The sequence below is a fragment of the Cetorhinus maximus genome, chromosome 3 (assembly GCF_964194155.1).
Source record: "Cetorhinus maximus chromosome 3, sCetMax3.hap1.1, whole genome shotgun sequence".
In the NCBI taxonomy this organism is placed as follows: domain Eukaryota; kingdom Metazoa; phylum Chordata; class Chondrichthyes; order Lamniformes; family Cetorhinidae; genus Cetorhinus; species Cetorhinus maximus.
Window position 1 is genome coordinate 97,057,860 of NC_135881.1, and position 18,398 is coordinate 97,076,257.

The 18,398-nt window shown below is 44.5% G+C and overlaps 1 protein-coding gene across 1 annotated transcript in view; it reads left to right on the forward strand.

Moving 5' to 3' along the window:
* The window catches only part of LOC144674182 (gamma-aminobutyric acid type B receptor subunit 2-like), a 585,472-nt gene extending 576,204 nt beyond the window's left edge, over window positions 1–9,268 (forward strand). The window contains exons 17-18 of the mRNA XM_078535658.1: window positions 2,941–3,061; window positions 6,308–9,268. Coding sequence (XP_078391784.1) covers window positions 2,941–3,061; window positions 6,308–6,473 — 287 coding nt within the window. The 3' untranslated portion in view covers window positions 6,474–9,268. The remainder of the gene's footprint in view (window positions 1–2,940; window positions 3,062–6,307) is intronic.
* Window positions 9,269–18,398: the final 9,130 nt, after the last annotated feature.

Here is an 18,398-nt window from a genome sequence, read left to right on the forward strand (position 1 = left end):
CTTACAGGAAGCGGGGTGTGAGGAGCTGTAGTCAAGGTAACTGTGGGAATCGGTAGGCTTGTAATAGATATTGGTGGACAGTCTATCACCAGAAATTGAGACAGAGAGGTCAAGGAAGGGAAGGGAAGTGTCAGAGATGGACCATGTGAAAATGATGGAGGGGTGGAAATTAGAAGCAAAATTAATAAGTTTTTCCAGGTCCAGACGAGAGCATGAAGCAGCACCGAAGTAATCATCGATGTACCGGAGAAAGAGTTGTGGGAGGGGGCCGGAGTAGGACTGGAACAAGGAATGTTCCACATACCCCATAAAGAGACAGGCATAGCTGGGGCCCATGCGGGTACCCATAGCCACGCCTTTTATTTGGAGGAAGTGAGAGGAGCTTAAGGAGAAATTGTTCAGTGTGAGAAAAGTTCAGCCAGACGGAGGAGAGTAGTGGTGGATGGGAATTGTTCGGGCCTCTGTTCAAGGAAGAAGCGGAGAGCCCTCAGACTATCCTGGTGGGGGATAGAGGTGTAGAGGGATTGGACGTCCATGGTGAAGATGAGGCGGTTGGGGCCAGGGAACTGGAAATTAGAACCATAGAACCATAGCACAGAAAATAGGCCTTTCGGACCTTCTAGTCTGTGCCGAAATATTATTCCGCTAGTCCCATTGACCTGCACCTAGTCCATAACCCTCCAGACCTCTCCCATCCATGTATCTATCTAATTTATTCTTAAAACTTAAGAGTGAGCCCGCATTTACCACGTCAGATGTTAGCTCGTTCCACACTCTCACCACTCTCTGAGTGAAGAAGTTCACCTTAATGTTCCCCCTAAACCTTTCCCCTTTCATCCTGAAGCCATGTCCTCTCGTGTTTATTTCTCCTAATCTAAGTGGAAAGAGCCTACTCGCATTTACTATGTCTATACCCCTCACAATTTTGTAAACTTCTATCAAATCTCCCCTCATTCTTCTACGCTCCAAAGAATAAAGTCCTAACCTGTTTAATCTTTCCATGTAACTCAACTCCTTAAGACCCGGCAACATCCTAGTAAATCTTCTCTGCACTCTCTCAATCTTACTGATATCCGTCCTGTAGTTAGGCAACCAGAACTGCACACAATACTCCAAAGTTGGCCTCACCAATGTCTTATACAACCTCACCATAACATCCCAACTCCTATACTCAATACTTTGATTTATGAAGGCCAGTATGCCAAAAGTTTTCTTTACAACCTTGTCTACCTGTGACACCACTTTCAGGGAATTATGTATCTGAACTCCCAGATCCCTTTGTTCCTCCGCACTCCTCAGTGCCCTACCATTTACTGTGTATATCCTACCTTGGTTTGACCTTCCAAAATGTAACACCTCACACTTTTCCGCATTAAATTCCATTTGCCATTTTCTGGCCCATTTTTCCAGTTGGTCAGGTCTCTCTGCAAGCTTTGAAAGCCTTCCTCGCTGTCCACAACGCCTCCAATCTAAGTGTCATCAGCAAACTTGCTGATCCAATTCACCACATTATCATCCAAATCATTGATATAGACAACAAACAACAATGGTCCCAGTACAGATCCCTGAGGCACACCACTAGTCACAAACCTCCAGTCTGAGAAGCAATCATCCACTACCACTCTCTGTCTTCTCCCACACAGCCAATTTCGAATCCAGTTTACAACCTCTCCATGGATACCAAGTGTCTGAACCTTCTGAACAAACCTCCCATGTGGGACCTTGTCAAAGGCCTTACTAAAGTCCATGTAGACAACATCCACAGCCTTTCCTTCATCTACTTTCTTGGTAACCTCCTCGAAAAACTCTACAAGGTTCGTTAAACACGACCTACCACGCACAAAGCCATGCTGACTATCCTTAATCAGCCCTTGGCTGTCCAAATAATTATATATCCGATCTCTTAGAATCTTGTTGATATGATGTAGGGTGTCAGAGGAATCACGGATGTGGGTGAGAAAGGACTGGACAAGGGGAGAGAGAATGGAGTCAAGAAAGCAAGAAATGAGTTCCGTGGGGCAGGAACAGGCTGACACGATCGGTCTGCCGGGACAGTCCTGTTTGTGGATTTTGGGTAGGAGGTAGAAGTGGGCCGTCCGAGGTTGGGAGACTATCAGGTTGGAAGCTGTGGAAGGAAGATCTCCAGAGGAGATGAGGTCAGTAACAGTCCTGGAAACAATGGCTTGATGTTCAGTGGTGGGGTCATGGTCCAGGGGGAGGTAGGAAGAAGTGTCTGCGAGTTGACGCTCAGCCTCTGCGAGGTAGAGGTCAGTGCGCCAGACAATAACAGAACAAAACACTGATTAGGCCCCAGATGGAATATTGTGGCCTATTCTGGGCACTGCACTATAGAAAGGACATCAAGACCTTAGCAAGATTGCTGAGGAGATTTAATAGAAAAGTAGAGAAATGAAAGACTTTTGTTACAAAGAGAAACTGGTGTGGTTCTCCTTTAAGCAGAGAAAGTTAAAGGGAGATTTGATAGAGTGTTCAAAATCGTGAAGTGTTGTGATAGAGTAAATAAGGACTGTTTTGAGTGGCAGCAAGCTTGGTAACCAGAGGGAACAGATTTAAAGCAATTGGCAAAAGAACCACAAGCAACATGAAGAAAAAAATGTTTATACAGTGAGTTGTTATTATCCAGAGTATGCTACCTGAAAGGATGGTGGAAACAAATCCAATAATAATTTTCAAAAAGGAATTGGATGAATGCTTGAAGTCGAAAAATTGCAGGGCTATGGGGAAAGAACAGGGGAGTGGGATTTATTGTGTAGCTCCTTCAAATATCTGGCCGAATGGCTTCCTTCCGTGTTGTATTATTCTATGTTTTCATTACACCGATGTAGAGTTATTTATATTTTGTTCTGATTTGCATTCAGTAATCATGTGGGGATGGAGTCCTGCAGAGTGCAAAATTCACACTATCACATTTCTTTATAGATAGTGACAAGCCTCTAATGAAAAACCAGCATGATTCGCGGTCACAGGTGCCTTGGGGCACCACTCTGGAGCCTTCCAGAACAAACAAAGATGTCATAGAAGATATCAACTCTCCAGAACAGTACGTAATGTAACATGTATATTTTCAAAATTCAGAAGCAATCTTTATTGTTATTATTACTGTATGTATTTCATGTTAAAATCAAGACACTGTCTCCCTAAATACATTTTCTGTTAATTTTTCAAGTAATTTGGCTCATAATTTATTCATATTATAAATTTTTCAATATGTCCTCAACTGCAAATATATCTTAATCTTGTGACATTTAGTTCAGAACGGTGAGCAGCAGTGGAACTATTTAATTCCTGAGTTAATCACTGGTGAAGCCGTCTTCTACATCTTTGCACCTTGACAATAGCTAGACAAAGATGGTTCTGCTATTCAATATTGTTATCCAAGTTGCCTGACAAGGATACAGATCAAAGCCTCACATTCATTAGCAGAGATATCAGCTTGATTAATGGGCATCAACCGTTTCAACATTGAGGAACTGTTCCATTTCAATACCATCCACTAGATGACCTGCATACTGATGACCTTGAGATCCCCTATCCGATCAGCTTTTTCTTCTGCTGCTGTGACAGGGATGACAGCAAAGTGCTTGGCCTCAATTTGAGATTCTCCAGTATAGTCTGGTTCATATGCTTCACCAGTCTCACATTGAGGAGGAAGTAGATACTTTTGATAACCCTACTCTGGGCCTTTTATCTGCTGAATGCTGGTGTGTTTTCCTTAATTAGGGTAGCCATGATGGAAAGTTGCTGCAAATGCTGCAGTATGTGGTACAAAATGAGAATAAAACTATTGTATGAGCAACTTAATGCTTATCGTAACAATTCTAAAGTTCAGGTAAAGATTTTTGGAAGCTGATACATTTTGTGATTATCATTACTGGTAGCCTACAGGTCCCATTGACATTACTACAGGCAAGATGCTTCTTATTAGAATCATGCCCAGTTTGTGGCCAACTCTGCATGTGGACAAATGTTAGGCAACATCTTGTAGAAAAGTCCCATTTCATAGCATTCTGAAACTGGTTTCCTTCTTTGATTATCTTGAAATTTTTTTCCTGAAAGAGTCCAAGATATTTCCATAGAAACTACAATTCCCTTACATCAGCATCTGAACTGCTTCTTTAACATTCTTTATGGGCTAGAGGTACAATGTCCTGCATCTGAAAGTTGCCTGAAAGACGCCCTACCTGATTTTGTTTGGAGAGAAATCTTTGTGAGGCCAGGAAAAACAAGAGTACTCCTCCTGGCTCCAGAAAATACTGTGACCTGCTGCCAATCTGTGCTCAATCACCCCCAGTTCAGCTGCACTCACAGACCCAATCTACCATTCAGTTCAGTACAGGAGTGGCCAGTTTTCCACCCTTTCACACCCGGCAGTGTTCAAATAAGACCTAAACCCAAAGTGGGTTTGTTACGATCCCAGCTGCTGTTAATATTGGACAAGTCAGATCCCAGCATGAAACCTGGCTTGATAGTTCCTAACTTACTTTTAAGAAACCATGGAGGAAAGTTACTGAACAAATTGACAGGAGTCTGCTGATGATCTTGTAATGCAAAGAATAAAGTATTTATTAAAACAAGAAAAATGAACTCAATTACACCAGACAAAAAGGTTGGAAAGATCTCAATACAAACACAAAAAGACAATTAAAATTCCCATTATTCCTTTACTCCAGCAATATCTTTACAGGCACATAAATCAGTGAAGAGTTACCACTAGCTTGACACAAAGGCTTCTTGCATGGGACTGGCACAGTTGCAAACAGTTTTCTTCCAGTGAACTCCTGAGCCTTCAATTGATGCTTCTCACCCAACTCATATCTCTCCCCGAGACACCCAAAAACCGCACTCTAAAGCCACCGTTTTATCAACTGCAGAGTAAACAAATGAGTTCCCTAAACTTAGTCTTTCAGTAGCACCACCGCTAAACTGATCACTTTTCTAAGCTCCATAACTGATTATTCAGTTAACTACCGTCCCACTAGCCTTGCAGTTTTTCTTCTCAGAGGGCCTCAAATATGTCTTCCCTCTCTGACAGACATATTGAACATCCTTTCTCTCAACTCCTGTTTTTTCTGTGTCTGTCACTGGATCACTGTTGCTAGGCAACAGTAAAGCTTTTCTATTTTGTGTTTTGTTTCCAGAATCACTGAACTTTCAACCCCTTTTAACCCATCACTTTAACTTTCAAGCCCTTTTAACCCATCACTAAGACCACATTAAAAATGTATATTTACAAACAAACCCAAAAGACCTTAAGCCTTTTAGTCACAAATCTACCCAGACTTCCAGGCACCAAGGTTCATAAACAAAAGCTAATTGAAACTGAAACAATTTTTACCCTTCTTATCTCACACACACATATACATATATATATATATATATATATATAAAATCAACTTAAAATTATCCATGTTCATGACAGTGGTCAACATGGTAAAGGGCTCAGCCACTCCAATACACGTTATGGTTGGAAGTCAAGTTCCCCAAGAGAATGTCAATTACTGAGGAAACACTGGCAGACGTAAAAAAATCAGAATGCATTTTAAGTGATTTGTGTACCAGTTTCCCATGACCTGAGAGCAGTATACTTTCACTAGAAAGTAGCAGCTATTCTATGTGGTGCAGGCTATGACACTGAAGCTTGGCACTATCATGGTGTCATCTCCAGGAATAACCAGTACTTCTGTGCCTTCAATGAAAAATATGCCCTTGTACCAAATTTAATATACACCTCATTAATCATTTGTGGTGATCCACACAATAAGTTAGTGACATCTCTCTCTGCTGTCTTTGTGCTGCTCATTCCTTCTATGTCTCTTTTTCTGCTTCAGTGTTTCTCTTTCCTTTTCTTGCTGAGTGTGAAAAGAGAACAAAGTAGCATTTTACCTGAGTGACCAAGAATCTAATTAACAAAGTTGACTTCACTCCAGTGGTAGAATGGCTAACAACTTAAAGAAGCAATAAAGGGGAAGTAATGTGAATACAACAAATGGAAAGATTCAATGAAGAAGAGACACGGCTACCTTCACTGCAATAGTGGAAATACACATTTAAATAGTCTGCAAACAGAGGTTTTATCTCCCTTGCCTTTAATAGTATTGGTGATCTTATCTACATGCACCAACCAAAGAATAATGAGGGGATTAAGTCAGCAAGTTTCACCACCAAGTTAAGGGAAACAATTACTTAAACAGACTTTACCTTTATAGCTAGTGATGATTTTGCACTTACTAAATTTTGGCAAATGCCCTATAAGTAATGATTAGTGATTTTTTATTCTCTTTTTCAGTATACAGCGCAGACTGTCTTTGCAGCTACCAATTCTTCATCATGCCTACCTGCCATCAATAGGTGGAGTTGATGCTAGTTGTGCCAGTCCGTGTGTTAGTCCTAGTGCCAGTCCACGGCACAGACATGTGCAGCCATCATTTCGAGTCATGGTTTCCGGCCTGTAAAGAAGAAGTTTTGTAGCCTGAACTGAAGAGTACTCAGTGTTTGGACTGTGTACTCCACCTAGTTCTCTGCTACGTACAAGATGCACGGTCTCCTTACCACAGAAGAATAGGCATTTGAAACAGACACTACTGAGTTCCTGAGCCAGTTTGTGTGGTCTTGGGGAGATGTCCTGAATCTGACCTGTAGCCTTATCTGTGAAGTTTTTGTTTCTGCATAAACTGGATGTACGTTTCCTCCCCAGAAAGAGTGACAGGTTTTCTTAAGGAAGCAGGGACTGAAGTTTTGTCAAAACTGCACAATGGTTTTTTTAATGTCACAATCATGAAGGGAGAAAATTGAGTTGCTATGCAAAATTTGATACATAATAATGGTTCACACTTCAAACTAAATCCAGTATATAAATATAAATTGTAGCATATAAGCAAATAGTGTCACTATTTCTGCACATTAACACACAAAAGAAGCATTCTGTACTAAACCCCTAGGCAAATTTTGATAGGAGAATGAAGCTTTGTAATAAATATGTCCACTGTAGAAATGTGTTTCTATTGTAGAAACTTCTGCCTGATTTAGGAAGACACATTCTGATAAGTCACAGGGGTCTTTTGAACATGGTAAGTGGACTGTATATAGGTTGGTGTAGAAGTGGTTTTGCTACAAGTTTGATAAAAAGTGAGGTTTGCCAATTTAAAAATATTATGGCTTGCTGTGTCCTAAACCTTCGTTCTGATAAAACTTGTTATCTCTTGCTCACAAGTTGATGATTTCTAGTTTTGGTGTACATTTGTAGAACTACAGACTGAAACTGGTGTCTACTCATTAAATCAGAACCTGAGTGATACCAGTAGACATGTGGAGTCAGTCAGTTCCTGGCTGAACAAAAGAGAACAAACAAGTGATGAGTTTTCTTAGTTCAAGTACTGAAAACAAGAGATAAACAAGTTTGATGTGGATATATATCACACTCCATTTCTATTTTCCCATATGCCTATCTGTATCTTTGCTTATCTGTCTCACTCTGTGTTCGTATTTATTATATCCTTGGTCAAAATGCTACATATGACTTGTTGAAAGGCTGTCACATGTGAACAAAATGTTTTCATTATTTCCCCCCAACTGACTTCAGCAGCCAATCTGCTGACTGAGCAGCCACGGGAGAGATTATTGTATTGTGACAAAGTACACATTTGGGCAGCACAAAATGATGATGAAACAGATTCTGTTTTGAAACTAACGTCCAAGGTATAATAAAGGAAATATACTGAGTGCAAGTTGAACTACAACCTAACTTGTGTCCTTTGCTTATCGTCAGCTCGGTGTCTGACAAGTACAGAAATTTGTCATCCTGATTGACAATCTCCAATTCAAACCATGCAGGCCTTGTTCGCCTGATATACAGTGGGCATTCTGTCCCTATAGGAGTACATCCCATTCATCTACACCCACAGAATTTAAGAGCAAGTAAGCAATAGCAAAGGTTTAGGGATCTCCGAATGTGTGTAGCAGTACTGCTTGTTTTTTACTAGCTAAGATTGTGTCACCTACAAACACAGACACTGGTATGCTTCCAGTGATGTGTCCAGCTTGGACTATCCTCCCTGTCAGGGAATTATTTTGCTGGATTATCTGGATCCAAGTGTGAAAAATCCCAATGCCTATGACAAGAATACCCCACTAGGTTCCCTCAATGAGCCGAATTGACTACCAAGCATTTGCAGCATTTTAGAGGACAGTGGAACCACCTGGCTCAGGTATTGAATTTCTAAGTCTGTCTCAGAGAATTGACTCTGTGCCATTTCCCATATCCCATCGGTCGTCAATGGAGTCAAATTAGATCCATACCGGATGCTGCATATGCCCCCTTCAAGGAAGATAGTGCCTAGTTGGTCAATGAGACAGCTGATAAGTGTGGGTTTGATCCTTCACTCGCAGACAATATGTACCAGGAACTCATCTTGACTGGCGTGGAGAAGCACCTAAATGGGAGATTGGTGCTTTACTGCTACCACAGCAGACAACGGTTGTACGTCATAACTTAGATTCTGATTGTGTCCAAAAGGCCCCATTGAAGCTTAGGTTTGCGCTCCCCTGAGCCAGATTTGCATTTCTGTCAAGGTTGCACAATCCCAAGTTCATCTACGTAAAAGGAGCATGCTCAGTGCACTGATAAACCAGTAATAATAAGCTTTTAGTTAACGTTGTGAAGAAATGCTGTTTTCTGGTATTCTGAATGGTAACACTGGCTGTTAATGTATTTCCCTGCCTCCTTAACTCAACTTCTAACCAGGTTTATTTTTGAAGACAGTTCATCACATGGAAGGAGGACTGACTACTGTATATAATGTATACACAAGTTCTCTGTAGAAATATTATTCTAACATAGCAGGAAAAAACAAAAAAAAAGTATTGGACTTGGAGGTGAGCGTGTGTATCTGTGACTGTCTGTGAATACTGACTGTGTGCAGTTTATTAGGTTTAAACCATGCAGTACATTTCTGTCTTAATGATACAGTAGTTCTTTCCCATAAGGAAACATTTTTATTTCCTGCCAATATCAAAGACCCACAAAGTAATATAGTTATTTAATGTTTCTGTTCTTTTATACAGCAGCAAAAAAGGGTAAAATTATGGAGAAGGCTGTGCCACTAATGGCATTTTCCAAATCATATTCGTGCACAAATGCTTTAAACTAGACTGGAACTGCCAGGATAAACTGTAAATGGGCAGGAGGTTTCTTGTACCCTTATACTGCATGAATCAATTTTTAATAAATTGTTGCGAATCTGTTTTTATGAATAAAATACAAAAACTCAAGATTCTTGTATTCTTGTTCTGTCGAATAACCTGACTCTTACAGATGAGAGGTGTATGCTGGCTTCCTGTTGCTTCCCATATTGCAACACTGCTCAAAGACTGCTGTGTGCAGAGATTACTTTCACACCATGAGCTCCTTGTAACAATCTTATTCAAACTGCCATATCACAGACAACGAATAATATTCCCTCTGACAAAAATGGCTCAGTTCATCAGAAAATGTCTGCTAAACTTAATTCCTTTACTTGTTTGACATACTAATAAATTGAAGGATCCTTAATGCTCATAATGTTTTACTGTATGATTCAGCCAAATTTGAACTTGTTAGATATTTTGGTATTTTAAAATTGGTTTGAGTGCATTGTGGGAAGGGTATGAAGGGATGGATTGAGGGGGGAGGGTTGTTGGGAAGAGGTACCAGCCCATGTTCTTTGAATGTGGAATCGGGAGATGTATTTTTCCAAAATATATCTTGTTGGGAAAGGTGGTCCCAAAGTCTGGTTTTCCTGATTGCAGCTGGCACTGGCTGCCTCAGCACAAATCTGTTTTCAAATAGCTGTTAGGATCTATGCAAATGCAAATAAGCAGCCCATCACCCATATCAGAGATGTGAGCATAGGACATGATTTTGTTTTGCGCTTTCCCAATGGCGGATTGGCATGTGTGCATGGTTCCTGCTTGCTATAGTGGGACTTGGTAGGCCATATATGTCCCAAAAGAGGTGCTGCGAGGCCTAATTTATAGATCATTAGAAATAGGAGCAGAAGAATATATACCCACCGAGCCTGCTCTGCCATTTCATATTCCCATATCCCTTGATTCCCTGAGGGACCAAAAATCTGTCCATCTCAACCTTAAATATATTAAATGATGGTGCATCCACAACTCTCTGGGGTAGAGAATTCCAAAGTAACACAGCCGTTTGAGCAAAGAAATTTCTCGTCATCTCATTCTTAAAAGTTGAGTCCTTATTCTGAAACTGTGCCCCTGTGTTCTACATTCCCCAGCCAGGGGAAACATCTCAGTGTCTACCTTGTCAAACCCTTTCATAATCTTGAATGTTTCAATGAGATCACCATTCTCAACTTCTAAACTCAAGAGAGTATAAGTCCAATTTACTCAGCCTCTCATTCCAGGAACCAATCTAGTGAACCTTCACTGTGCTGCCTTCAATGCAGCATATCCTTCCTTAAAGATGGAGACTAAAATTTCACACAGTATTCCGTTTACGGTCTTACCAAAGCCTGTACAATTGTAGAAAGACTTCTTTATTCTTGTACTCCAATCCCTTTGCAATAAAGGCCAACATGCCATTTGCTTTCCTAATTATTGCTGTACCTACATGCTAACTTCTTGTGTTAGTTGTGTGAGTACACCCAAGTCTCTCTGACCATCACATTTCCAAGTTTCTCACCTTTTGAAAAAATATTTTGCTTTTCTATTCTTATGACCAAAATGAATAATCTCTCAATTCCCCACACTGTAGTCCATCTGCCACCTTGTTGCTCACTTACTTAACATGTTTTTTAGCCTCTTTGTGTTCTCCTCACAGCCTGCAATCCTATCTAATTTTGTACCATCAGCAAACTTAGATACATTACCCTCTATGGCTTCACCTAAGTCATTAATATGGATTGTAAAAAGCTGAAGCCCCATCACTGATCCATATGGCATTCCATTAGTCACAGCTTGCCAAATTGAAAATGTCCCATTTATCCCTACTCTCTGCCACCTGTCCATTAACCAATCCTCTATCCATGGAATATATCACACAAGAGCCCTTATCTTGTGTTATAACCTTTTGTGAGACACATTATCAATACTGTTTGGAAATCCAGGCATACTACTTCTAGTGACTCCCCTTTATCTATCCTGCATCCTCAAAAAATTCTAATATATTTGTCAAACAGAATTTCCCTTTCATAAAACCATATTGACTTTCTAATAATACTGCATTGTGCATGAAGACTTCTTTGATAATACGTTCCAGTACTTTCTTGATGACTGGTGTTAGGCTAACTGGCCTGTAGTTCTCATTTTCTCTCTCCCTCCTTTCTTGAGTAGCAGTGGTGGGGGGGGGATCATTCCAGAATCCTGGGAATTGAGGAAAATCATAGCCAGCACATCCAGCATCTGTGCAGCTATTTCTTTTACACCCCTAGGATGTAGGCCATCAGGTCCCTGGGGAGTTGTCAGATTTTAGTCCCTTGGGGTTTGCCAGTAGTTTTCCTCTGCAGATATTAATTACCTTAATTTCCTCAATCTTATTAGCCCCTAGGTTATCCTCTGGAGGACGCAAGTTACATACAAGAATTAATGTGTAGGCAGACATAAAGGGTCGAATTTTCTAAGCCTGCTGATGGCAGGCATGATAGGTGGTGTGTGCGGAAAATATGGCGTGACCTGCTTCACGACGGCATGAATGCAGGTCGCAATTGTGCGCTCAGCCCGCCGACGGTGGGCCCTGTTTCCTGCCATCGGTCAGCTGGGAGCTAATTGTAATACATTAGCATATAATTAAAAGGCCATCCCGCCAGGCTCTTGGTACCCCACTGTATCGTCCGTCCACATCAGAGGGAAAGCACACGGACGTGTTTCACAACAGCACGCAGGCGACCTTCACTTTGAGGGAACAGAGGTGAGTGAGCAGCAGCGTTTTCCATAACTCGACTGTTGTTTACAGGCCTCAGGGGTGCCAGGAGTTGGGGGCAACTGATGCCCAGCCCCGCAGGTGACTGCTCAGTTGGTAGGGGGCGGTGGTGTCCAGGGGAAAGTGCTGGCCAGCCTTGGGGACGACTGCCATCGGTGGGGGGGGGATCAAATGCTACCCTGCATCCCTCACACAGGCAATCAAGGTGGTGGGGCAGTGTAAGCGAGGGAAGTGGCCACGCATTAGGGACAACTGTATAAACTGACCGTGCCTCTGCAACTGAGACAGATCAGGCGCAGCCAATGTGGTATGATCGGGGCTGGGATCATAGCCTGCCCGCCCACGCAAGCAATGCGGAGGCACCAAAGGGCCACCATACCTTACCCCCCCTCCCCAACCAACCCTGCCATCCCACCTCCCCCCAGCACAGACTTAGAGTCTGCCACCACTTTATTGGAGCGCGGAGGAGTTGGACTGCACATGTTGTACAATCTCCTCTAATGCTGGCCATGTAGCAGTCACTGCTGGAGGTGCTCACAGCCCCTTGCAATCTCAGCATCCTGGTTTGGACCAGTGTCCCCCATGTCACAGATTGACAGGGCAGCCGTGCAGTGCACTTATCTCTGGCCATCTGAGGGTGACCAGCATTCACCGGGAAGCGTTAGGCAGTGGTCACACTGGGCCAGGAAAGGTGCTAAGTACAGCCATGATAATCACGTCTCTCTCTTTCACGCTGCAGGAGGACCAGGTCAGGATCATGGATCCTGGTGACCTAGCTGTATGCCTGATGGCCTATGAGGAGAGAGTGACTGAGACACCTGGCTGCGCAAAGGTAGGAGCAGCAACCTCATGAAGAAGGGGCAGCAGGGGCTCCTGCACATTCTGCCCAGGAGCGACAGTGAGCCGTGGCTGGTCGGCGCCAAGCGACATCCAGGGTCTATAGATGCCGCCTGTCATTCCTGCAGGTGACTGAGAACCAGTGTCGCCGACAACTGCGCATGTCTAGGGACCTGGTCGCTCATATCTGCCACTTACTGCTGGACTTGGCGCCAAGGGGACATGGAGGACACCCACTTCTAGTGGCTGTTAAAGTGACTGCGGCGCTCAATTTCTATGCCAGTGGCTCCTTTCAGGGCTCCACAGGTGACCTCTGTGGGATTTCACAATCTGTCACCCACAAATGCACCCATGAGGTCACGGATGACATCTTCTCCATGGCACACAACTTTGTGCATTTCGCCCGGGATCGGGACAGCCAGGATGCAAGGGCCATTGGATTCGCCCTGATCTCGGGATTCCCACAGGTGCAGGGTGCGATTGGCTGCACTCATGTGGCGCTCAGGTCTCCATCACTACACTCAGTGGACTTCATCAACCACAAGGGCTTCCACTCACTGAATGTGCAGCTGGTGTGCGACCACCAGAAACGCGTCCTGCAGGTATGCGCACGGATTCCAGGGAGTGTGCACGATGCCTACATCCTGAGTCGCTCACAGGTCCCTGCAGTCTTCCAGGGTCCACAGAGGCTGCAGGGTTGGCTCATTGGGGGCAAGGGCTACCCGCAGAGGCCATGGCTGATGACACCCGTGCAGTGGCCTCAGACTGCAGCAGAGCGATTCTATAATGAGCCTCATGCAGCAGCTCGAAACTTAGTGGAGCAGAACATTGGGATGCTGAAGATGTAGTTCTGGTGCCTGGACCGGTCTGGTGGAGCCCTGCAATACAGTCCGCACGGGGTGTCACGCATCGTCGTCTGCTGCCCCCTTTACAACCTGGCGCCGCAACAGGGAGAGGAGCTGGCTGAGGAGGAGATGGAGGAGCTGTACGTCTCCTCCGATGAGGATGCCGATGGAGATGAGGGTGAGAAGGTCCTCGAAGGCAACGATGACGGCGATGAGGTTCTCGCACTGGCTAGATGAGGAAGGTGTGCTCGGGAGGCCCTCATAGCTGCTAGATTTGTAGAGGGTGATGACGACATGCGGTGAGGTGTCCCCAAAGAGCCTCACATCGCAGTTGTGAACGTTTGACTCCAGTCTGGCTTATGGCAGCACCAATACCCTCTGTGATAATGCTCCTGTCATGGAGATGTAGTGGAGGCCCTAATAGTCACTCGATCACAGGAGGATGATGACAACATGCAGTGAGGATACTCCATAGATCTTCACATAGCCTCTGAGAATGTCTGACTCTAGTCTGGCCAAGGGAAGCTCACTTGCGCTCCATGATCAGGACCATATGCAGTAATGAAACTTCAGATGCATCTGATGCTGTGTTTGCCTTCAGCACCTCAGCCCTTCAGGAGCTGGTGCCCAGCATCACTGATCGCAGATGCTGGTGTGATGGGGACCAGCCCCACCTTAAAGGTGCTGAGCACACAGAGAGTACGAGAGAACTCTGTGGCTCCTGCTCACTACATTCTGGCAGCAATGACCAGCACTGCCGAGGTGCAGCATCAGGAATGTTTCCAGGGAATGTGAGGCTGGATTATCACTTTGGTCTGAAGGCTGCACAGAGCACAGGGAAGAGGCCCTGGACTGAGACACCTGCCTTTTATCTTGTGCAGAAAGGTTTCACATCTGAGTGACAAGAACGCTGCTCATCAGAACAAGGAGCCATAAGCAGGGAGACATTCTTGGTAGTTTACTGACAAAAGTGAACAGTATGTACAAGTGATTAACACCCGTGCCCAGGCTGTATGACAAATTTTACCTAAATTTCCTAGCCCTGCCGCTACATCTTGCTGCTCCCTGGCCATCCACATTGGAGGCGAAGGCAGCCTGCTGACTGTGATGTCCTGTCTGTAATGACTTTGGTGGGCGTCCTCTGGAGGGCCACGGCCTGTTTTCGGAGTCCTGCTGTGTGGCAGTGGCACCCTCCCTGGCCTGTGAAGCTGGAGCTGCGAGGTCACAGGAAGATGGGATTCGGATGGGTCGGTCACTCCCAGAGTCACCTGGGTGGATGGCCCTGGGGTAAGCACCTGCTGATCCTCCTCCCTCTGGGTGCCCGAGGGCTCCTGGCTGACTCCGTGAGGGGAAGGGGTAGCTGGAGTTTGCCCAGAACCCCTATCACGTACACACTGTTGGAGGCCAACTATGGCATCAGCGATGGAGTTAAGCCTGCGCAGCAATGCAGGAGCGACGTCCTGGACCAAGGTCATCATAGTGACTGCCATCCTAACAGTATTGACCTCAGTGCGTTGCAATGCCGGCGCTATCACCTCAGCCTGAAGATGGACGGACTCCTCCATCATGCCTTGCAATCTGAGGAGTGCAGTGGCCATCCCTTCCTGATGTTCCCGAGCTTGTCTTTGCAGCTCCAGCAACTGTGACAGGACCGAGTCCAGAGGCTCATCATCTGTCTCGGACTCAGCAATGTTCTGGCCTCCAGCAGTCCTCCGAGTGCCGGGGACCTGGGAAGTCCCTGCCTCTGCCTGCTGTGGATCAGAAAGTGCGATGTGCTCACCAGATTGTGATCCCGAGGCTACTCTAAAGCTAGGTCCCACCGAGGTGTGTGTCTCTGTGCTGGTGGAGGGTGTGGTTAAGCACTGTGATGGGACTTCAGGGAGGGGGCCTTCAGATTCCTCTTCAGAGGTTTCTTCGGGGCTTGATTGGAGGCCCTGGGTCATGGACTCTGTCGGCTGTGCCTGTGAAAGCAAGGGGAGATAACTAGTGCATGGCAGTGGCCTGTGAAACAGGACACATCACTCACGGTTCATGGTTGTCTGATGGATGTTGCACTGCTGGATCCTCACTTGGTAGGGCAGCGCCAACCTCACCGTCAGCACAGGACCGGTCCTGGTCATTGCCAGCCAGCTGGACGGCTCTGTTTTCAAATTCTGTCAGGACTTTGCTCTCTGGTACCCCTCCACCTGTCTGTGAACTTTCCCTCCTGTTGTGTGAAGTTTGTTCTGCATGGATAGAGATGGGGAGAGTGTATCAGGACGCCTGTGGGCCAGATGATAAGTATGCCTTGCCTGTGTGGGTGCTGACTGGTCCCATGGACGGGATGAGGACAATGATGGCGTGCGTGTAAGAGTGGATGGTGATGTCCCTTGCACTGGTAGTGAGTGAGGGCCCTGTGAATGTCTGATGGGCTTGAGTGTGAGTTGGGAGTGATGAAAAGAGTGACTTACCCTGGCAGAACGGAGGAGATCGTTCAACCTTTTGCAGCACTGGGTGGCTGTCCTCCTCTGCAGGGCATTTGTGCTGCCACCGCCTCCCAAGCCAGGTTGGTGACTTTGCTGCCCCATCCTGCGGCCAGAGCGGGGGTAGAGCACATCTCATTGGGCCTCCATGACATCCAGCAGTCGCTTGAGGACCCTGCCGTTAAAGCGGGGGACTGCAGTATTTTTTCCTTTGTTAGCCCTGTCTCCTGGCAGTTGTGGTGAGCTGGTGGCGATGAGCACTTTGCTGGCGGCTGCCTTTTAAAGATGGTGGCCAGCGTGATGCAACAGCGGGGGATTGCGAGCTGGTGAATGAGGGCCCGCTTGCCATGGAAACTTTGTGTTTCCCGGGAATGCATAAATAATGAGGCGGGATTGAAATGATACAGCGTGAAAACCCGCCATTTTCATCGGCGGGTAGGACTCCTTTTTACCTGCCCACGACCACACTTAGTGCAATTGTGGGGAAATTCCGACCAAAATATTTGATTAATGTCTCTGCCATTTCCTCAGTTCCCCATGATCATTTCTCCTGTCTCTGCCAAGGTTTACTTTAGCTACTCTCTTCCTTTTTATATCACTGCAAAAGGTCTATTTTAATATTCCTCTCATGTTTACTCTCATTCTATTTTTCCCTTGTTATCAACTTTTTGGTAGCTCTTTCCTGCACAATACACTAATAGTGCACTAACAATGCACTTGGAAAAGCATAGCATGATTAGAACAAGTTAACGTGGTTTAACGAAAGGGAAATTCTGTTTGACAAAGTTATTAGAGTTTCTCTAAAACACTGCCAATCCTCTGACTCAATACTGTTCTTTGCAGCATTACAAGCCTCTTCTTTTAATCCAATTCTATCTTTAACCTCCTTCGTAAGCCGCAGATGGATCTCTCTCGCTGAGTTTTTGTTCTTCAGTGGAATGTATTTTTGTTGAACATTTTGAATTATTTCTTTAAATGTTTCCTACTGTTTATTTACCACTATACCTTTTAGTCTATTTACCCAACCAGCGTGATTTAAGTGAAGACTGTCCCAATGGCACAGCTCCCTCTTTCCCCAGTACCGGTGCCACTGCCCCCATGAAACGATACCCATTTCTCCCACACCAATCTTTGAGCCACACATTCAACTCTTAGTTTGATGGCCCTTCATCAGTAATCTAAATTCAAATGGGCAGATTCATAAGGATAGCATATTTTATGTTAACAGCTCACTGGCTTAACCATCAAAGAGCTGTGATAGTCAATATGGACTGCAAAACACACCAACTATATAGTGACAATGGGTTACCTGCTCAAGACATTGTTATAGCTGCCCAAGACTGTGTCAGAAAAGGGCTTATCAACACCAACACATGACTGGATGAAGATCCAACATCTTTGGCACTGCTTTGGTGCCAATCCCTTACTAATGTCAAAAGTGAACTTCTATTTCTGGATGATACCTTAATATTGGTTGCAGATGAAGCATCTCATGTTTATGAACGTCAAAACATTAGAGTCTTGGAAAAAGGCTTTAGGCTCCTCACCTCAAACCAAACCACCCAAGGTTGATAATTGTATTTCTCTTATTGGCTGAAGTGTGAATAAAACAATTGGCACCTTATAGTGCTACTTGGATGGGTCTGGTTGAAACATTTTGGGTTGGTGCTGTGTAGTCAGAAGACACTGATTGATTGACAGTTCCAAAGTAGCATCAGGAACCATTAATGGAGGGGGTGAGATTGGCCAGTATCATTTGTGCTGGGGCAGGGCAGCCTTTCAGTTTTATCCTGAACACTATCTTGGAGTCTATGGTTCAGACTGAAAAACTTAAGACAACTTCAGCATGCAATGGGGTCATGTTAAGCAATCAGCCAACATGTGAGGCCTGTTTAAAAGTCTCAGGCCATTTTTCACTATTTACCACTCACGGGCAATAAACATTTGTGCAAGAAATTTAAAACTTTTAATTTTAACAATACAAAAATTCATTTTCTGATGAAACTGCATCAATTCAACAACATTTGACAAACATGCAGAAACTTGTAAATTTTGAGGAAAAATGACCTGCTGAACAATGAACTTAATGAATTAATTTTCAATTGAAGAATAATTCATGCATAAGTATCAAACATACTCCCACTGCTTCTTCAAGGTGGAGTTTGTCCATAACCTGCAGGGGTGGAGACTTGGTCACATGGGACATTACAGGTATCACAGCTAGTTTGTCCTTTATAGAATTTGACTATGATCGGAACACTGCGACCCAGTACTGGCTCATTCCAATCACCTGTAAAATTTAAAATAATGCATTTG